The following is a 7262-nucleotide window of genomic DNA, read 5'->3' as shown; positions in this document are numbered from 1 at the left end:
CAATTTAAGACTCCATTCGAATAATTTAAGAATTTATATTTTTTCGTAAAATGAAAATCGTAAAAAATCGAGAAATCAATATTTTTTTACCCAGCCCTACTAGACACTGTACAACAAAGTGTACAGTGTCCTCTATCACAGTAGTGTTGGTATTTCACATTAGCGAAAAGCTAACAGCTAGTTTTTGATACATCATGTTTTACGAAATCTTTCAAAACAGGTGCACACTTGAATCTGCTTGAAATTGCAGTCATTACATTATTGACTAATTTTGTACATTTGCAACAAGTTTGTTATTTTCTTCTGTTAGCCTAATTGCTGTAAATCTGCTTTAAAACAATCTGTATAAAGTGCTATATAAATAAATGTGACGACATAAAGTAATAGTTTGTTTATTGACAAAATCGTCTAGTTCACTTTGTACAACTTTTTTTTTACATCTTTACCATAAAATGTCTCCTGCAAACATGCTTGCATTTATTAACACTGAAGACAGGATAAACCTCAGAGGTTTTACACAATGAACAACACGGGGTGTAGGTGCATAGGGTCCAAATAAACCCCCATGCACAAAAGAGGCAGCACATGCCAAATCAAATCATCCTAAAACAATCATGGCTTTGTGTTAAGACCGCTTCCGAAGAGAAACAGCACTTTATCTGTACAGGATCTGCTTGCAACTGCTTTCATAAACAACTACAACTTCTGTTTGTAACAGGTGGGCAAGTCAATCAAATACACTCTTACTTATTAGAGAAACACCTCTGATTTATTCATGTTAAAACTCTTTCTTTATCCTATACCCATTTACAATGACATCTTTTGGCTATGTTCGGAATAGCATACTAACATACTATTATCAGAAACTGCAGTATACAACATATTTCACAATATTGTATGGCAGTGTGCTTGACCCTCCATTGTCAGTATGAAGATCGAACTGAATTAGATGCAATTTATTTTAATATGAAATATTTATTGACTTTTTCAAAAGACAATGCTATGGTTGTAAATATATCTGTACTCTTTTATATACCTATCTTTAGCATATATTGCACAATAATCAGTATGCTAGTTTTGCATTCTGACCAAAGCCACAGTTTTTCATTTCTAAGCATGCCTCAGTCTGAACTCAGCAGTTTATTTGACAAAATAGCAGGAAAAACACTCATACATACATTAAACTATTGCTGACATGCATTTAAATTAGATGAACATCACTTGCTATATCCAGATCTTGATCACTATTTCAGATTAATGTTTGATAATAGTTCCCTGCTGAATAGCAGGCCCTGCAGACTTTTGAGGGAAAATGTATGGAATTGAAACATACAATTTGTTAAATGTCCTGAAAGTGCGACACTCTTATTGCTAACTGAAAGCATGATTAAATTTGCCAAAATATATAATGAATAAACAAGCAAGTGGTGGGAAATATGCATAACGTTTTGAAGAATCACAGGCATTCCAATGGATTTCATGAGGGCTTGTGATCATTTTTCATCCAAAACAAATGGCAATAGCTGACAGTGACAGAGAATCCCCTGCAACAACTCTGAAATGCTCATAAAGCTGCTTGACAGGCGCAGTTTTCTTTCATGGACTGAAGTATTAAGTTGGGGTACGACATATTAATGGATTTGTCCACTTTTTGAGACACAAAGCTGCTTTACTGCTTTGCATACTGCCTTTAACTATCATTTTGCATTATCGACACGCTGTTTTCCTAATGAATGTTGTTCAGTTGCTTTGACGCAATGTATTTTGTTTAAAGGTGACTTGACTTGAAACTTGCATTCATGTAGAGGATTGCTTGTATGTTAGTTCTTGCCTTGAATCTTGAGAAAGGGGCTTGAAGAGTTTTAGACTGGTAGGTCACCCATTAGGGTTGAACCAGAGAGCCTGGCTAGCACAATTATTTCTGCCAGTGCATTAGTCTTCTCTGTCATGTTATGATGTATAATTTCCCAAGACCTGAGAGTTGTGATTGTCTAGCATGCACAGCACACCGTTTCAAATGTTGACATCGTAAATATACAAAAACATTGAATTTCATTTGTGACCACCATTCTTTTGTGTAATGCAGGGAACAGGGAACAATCAGATTAGGGATGTTTTGAGCTGCTTTCATGTCTTTAGTTGCATTGTTCAAAAAGTGTTGCGCTGTTAAGAAACCCCATACACTGTTAAGTTGGTACGTATTAAAAACAGCTACTAGAAAAAGTAAAAAGATTTTTAAAAGACAACATAATAAAGGGATTTAAAGCTTTTGTACATATTTTACAACGTCTTTCAGAGTCATTTTTGTAGGAAGGATACCAGAACACGGAGACTCTGAAAGGAGTAAACCACAGTTAACAGTTACATGGACTTAACTTTGTCTAAAAGGGTGTAAGGAAACAATATTGAGTTTTCTGACATCACTGCTATGTAAAAACTAAAATATGAGGTAATAAACAAAAGGCAAGCTGACTGAACATGAGTAGCTGCCAGTCGTAAACACTTCATGGGTCCAGTCCCAAACGACACCGTCCTTTTAGTGTTTCTTCTCTGAATCTACATTGACCGCAGAGTAATTGTCAACGGAGTAGTAGTCCAGAATTGGTAAAAGGTCTCAGCAAAGGTGCCTAAATTAATATGAGATCCATTCCCGCAATAAAGAAAATATATAATCAATACCCAGACAGCAATCAGTTTCGGCCCAGGTCTGGCCCACATGGATTTCATGCGGGCCAGATGTGGGCCGGATCTGGGCCAACACTATGTTGCTGTCTGGGTAGCCAAACAATGTTATTTCAATGCAGATTATTGCTTTACATGTTCACCGACTCACTAAATCTGTAAACTGGTGTGTAGTGGTCCAATATCAATGTCAATAGTTGGGTACCGAAGTATTTGGCATGGATGATGGTAGTGGACGGAAGTGTTTGTGTAGCTGTGAGCAGTTTCTCAGTTGGGCCCTGCTGGAGCTTTATGGTGGCTGAACTGAAGGAGAGATGTTCCTCATGTGTTAGAGCTGCTATAGAGGGCCTTTGAACTGATTCCCAGAGAGCTGCTGTCGGATGGACGGCTTTGATCCTGCCACGTCCCCGAGCTTTCGCCACACCACCTGAACAAAAAAAACAGCTGTGCCACTTATACATGCTGTATGCCAGTGCAAAACCTGCATCTTACAGGCTGTTGTCATTTTCAACACTCGGCTTTTTTATGTAAACTAGGCTTATATATACTTGAGAATGAATCAATTCATTCTGTATGTTCTATAATATTTTGTCCCATTTAAGAATTTAAAATCATTTTACAAGTAAATTTAGAGATCACAATGTTGGATAATGATTTTGAGATTTGAATTTAAAGATATCATTTAGCAAGTGTTAAAGTCTTAGGGCCAGATTTACTACATAGGCCAATTAAGTGTGAGACCACAATCCTATAAAAGCACTGATGGGAGTGGAACCCACTGACAGTGTGCAAATGAAAGACCAATGCAATCTACCAAGAACAGTGCAACTATCTCAGCCATGCCAAGCACAGAATGGGTTATGCTGTTTTTGGGCATTAAATAATGGCATACCAGTAAACTGACTAGTGCAAACTTTAGTAAGTCATGTTGCATGATATATTTAAATACTCTCCTCCCATGCATTTTGCATTTGAAAGGGAAACTTCATGTGCAACAGGTGCATATGCAATATGGTCAGCCACAAAAATAACTCTCCATGCCTTTTCATTGCTAATTTATCACTGTGCGTCTTTAGGAAATCCTAGAAAAAAATGTAAAACATTTAAATTTAGTGCATCCCAATTTTAGTTTATTTACATAGTCCCTTTTTCACATAAAGTCAGCTATTTGTTTGGCGTATTTAGCATCATGTCACAATCACCCATAGAATGTAAGGGGAAAAAAAGCCAAAAAGAACTCTTATTCACAATGGTGTTAAACAGGCCAGGAGTATCCAGGTGAGAAGGACAAGGGTGTTATTGTGCTCCGAGCTGGATTTCTTCATTCCCACATTCCACTGAGGGGCCCAACAAACAAATCAAACTATTATGAGCTCGGTGTACCAACCTGTCCATTCACTGACCCCTCCATAAACTACACCCAATTTGACACTTCTTCTCAAAGTGAAGCTTAACAGAATGTTCCATAAATGGACATTTCTGCAAACAGCGGGATTTTAATCATGGGCTGGAAATGAAGTGTGATATTGTAAAGCATTTTTATCTGCCTTAGCAAAGGGTCGACTGAATGCATGGATATTTGGATATTTGGATCGTACACGATATGTTTTAGCAAGCCTGAGAGACCTATCACAAAAATCCAGAAAACACTCACATTGCACATCTCTCGCACTATGGCTTTCTCTTTTTCATTCAGGTCCTCTGCACTTTCTTCTGGAAGCTGCTTGGCCAGATTATCATGGACCTCCAGAACCTGTTAATATATGGTCAAGAGCATTTTTTAAAGCCAGCATTCTGTTCGTGTCATTTCAAGAAAAAGAAAACCAAGGGACAAAGCTTAATTTTCATTCAACATTTTATTTGACATTCAACATTAAATCAATATGCTGATAACATATTGTCTAATGATAAAACAGTATTGAATAAGAATCATTTTCAGCATTTTCACCAGTTTTCTAATGTTCTAGTAAATTCAATCTGTTATCATATAAAGCAATTGTGTCTCTTCTTCAGACGACTTGGATTAAAGTGCTTGATTCATATGCATTACTTTCACAATTCTTTTTATTAACTTTATGAAGCTTGAATTTTGGTTAGGCAGTCTTTCAAAAATGATGAGAGAATATATACATAAAGTATAAATATCGAAATCCCTGTACCGAAACGGTCCGGTACGAATACACGAACCGTTACACCCTTAATATAAATATATATTTATATTAAGGGTGTAACGGTTCGTGTATTCGTACTGGACCGTTTCGGTAAAGGGATTTCGGTACGGTGCATGTGTGTACCGAATGCAATATTTTGTGTGCAGAACATATGTACATTTTTGTGTTTCCAAACGAACATATTAAGTGGCAGAAGTCTCTGCGTTTAGCTCAAATCCCGCCCTGCAGCTGATTCTAAAGTTTTCAAAAGGCATCACTCGAGTGTGAACATCACTACAAATAGGAATAAAATGACCGTAATTAAAATTCAGCTCCCATCAGCATTTAAACAGACCTTAGCTCTTAATCCCAATCGGGCCAATGATATAACGAAATCTGAGCAGGTCTAAAAACTGAAACTGTTGTTGCTGCACTTTACATTTTGGAAAAGTTATATATATTTTTTAAATATGAGCAGGCCTACAATCTGGGATTGGTAATGCTGCACTGTAATCATAGTTATTTATTTATATTTTTCATTGTATTTTATTATATGATATTGGTTTGAGACTGAGAGTATTTTATTTAGTGGAGAACTTTGCAGCAGTATTTTATTTCTTATTCTTTTTTTATTATATATTTTATTAAAAACGGTTTAAAAAAAGTGTAAACAAATTCAGTTTAATGTTCACATTTCTTTCCCTTACTGTACCGAAAATAAACCGAACCATGATTTTAAAACCGAGGTACGTACCGAACCGTGATTTTTGCGTACCGTTACTCCCCTAATATTAGTATTATATATACAGGGAGTACATTTAAAACATAAAAGTGGTTGAATACCATTGCATTAGATATCAATATATCCAAGTGGTATACTGTAGATACAAATATAACTTTGGAGCTTCTTTAATTTTTGAAGTTATTATATCAATGATATGATAACTAACTGCTAACATGGTGATTTTTAGTGAATTTATGAATTAATTTCCTGACTTCATAATTCAGATTTCATTAGTTGACACAGGTGTCTTAGGAGAGAAACCACAGATATAGTTCATCACCGTCAGTGACTATGAACATATTTCATAACATCTGACCAGAATATGTTCAAACGCTTCATTTTGAACAATATATCCTACTGTTTTATCAATTGAAACCTGTTTTGAATAAAAAACGTCTACATAGCTATTTTCTATCTTTAAATAAATGCTATTGGTTTGATAATGTGTGAAAAACGAGTGTACCTTCATGGCATGAACCACAGCTTCAGGTCTCTGTACAGATGAGACAAACCCGGTGGAAGGAGAGGACTCACTGGTCTGTAGCCTTCCAGTCCCCTGGAGAAGAGAACACACACGGGTCAGTTTGATCCTGGCACACATCCTGGTTAAAGCACCACGGTACACACTATTTTTTGGGATACGGTATAATGGAAGTATACACTACTATGCAAATACAATACAGTTTGGTTTAAATGGTTGACCAGCAGAAGTACAGACAAGTAAACATAACCAACAGTTTTGCAGAATTTGATAATTCCCCACTCATGTACATAAAAGCCAAGAAGACTGCAGACTGAACTGCTTTTAAAAAGTAACTACAAGAGAACTAGCTGAGCTGGTATAGATCATTGTGGACCAAAGAACACAGCAGCTACAGCACATCTCCATTATCATCATGCAGTCCTGTTCTCATTGGTGATTAATTGAATAATTCATCATCATTAATTATCTGTCTCAACAGGGAGATATGAGGATCATTTATAATGAAAACCACATCCCATTTAAAACATTCATCTTAGCTCAGCATCGCACACAGCAGCCCAGACAGCTGTAGAGGACACAAACCCTGGTTGTGTTTAATCATTCATAGTGCTTGAGGAGAGCCGGACATGATCCACATACATTCATACTGATGATGACTACAAAACACTCCAGTTAAAAAACACTAGTGTGTTTTGCTGTGTGCCTATGATCGAATAAGCATCTAAATATACGCCTCTATATCTTTCATAACAGAGCCTATCAATCAAAGCTTCTGGAAGGAGCTCTCCATAATTCGAGATGGTTCCCATAGAAACACTGTGCAGAAACCTGCTTTGAAATGGTTGAAGAAAGTCATCCTCACTCTATTTATTGTCAATTCGTAGACAGCAAAACTGCAGTGGAATAAAATTAGCATGCTTCTAAAAACATGTTATGTACTTTTCAATGTTGACGTCATCAGGAAAATTGAAAATGAGAGAAATTGTTTTTTATTCTGATAATGAAGGCGGAATGAAAGAGATGCATCGTGGCGAATAGATAATTAATTTTATAGTAAACCATACTGTTGATGAAAAATAAAATGTGAACACAATAATTGCAACTGTTATGAAAAGTAATTAAACCATTAGTAAACAAAATCAGCTGAGAGTAGCTGTCTGTC

At 36.2% G+C, this 7262-nt stretch overlaps 1 protein-coding gene across 3 annotated transcripts in view; it reads right to left on the bottom strand.

Annotated features, from left to right (window-relative positions):
- Positions 1 to 376: 376 nt before the first annotated feature.
- LOC113063415 (coiled-coil domain-containing protein 85C-B-like) overlaps positions 377 to 7262 on the bottom strand; it is a 37124-nt gene continuing 30238 nt past the window's right edge. For 2 of the 3 annotated variants that reach the window (XM_026233783.1, XM_026233785.1), the window contains 3 exons: positions 6080 to 6172; positions 4337 to 4435; positions 377 to 3126 (listed from right to left, as the gene is read on the bottom strand). In XM_026233783.1, coding sequence (XP_026089568.1) covers positions 3004 to 3126; positions 4337 to 4435; positions 6080 to 6172 — 315 coding nt within the window. In that variant the 3' untranslated portion in view covers positions 377 to 3003. The remainder of the gene's footprint in view (positions 3127 to 4336; positions 4436 to 6079; positions 6173 to 7262) is intronic. The other variant, XM_026233784.1, reaches the window with a different exon arrangement.

Source organism: Carassius auratus, chromosome 45 (genome assembly GCF_003368295.1).
Source record: "Carassius auratus strain Wakin chromosome 45, ASM336829v1, whole genome shotgun sequence".
NCBI lineage: Eukaryota > Metazoa > Chordata > Actinopteri > Cypriniformes > Cyprinidae > Carassius > Carassius auratus.
The sequence above is the reverse complement of the archived record's forward strand: the minus strand, read 5'-3'. Positions and strand labels throughout refer to the sequence as shown.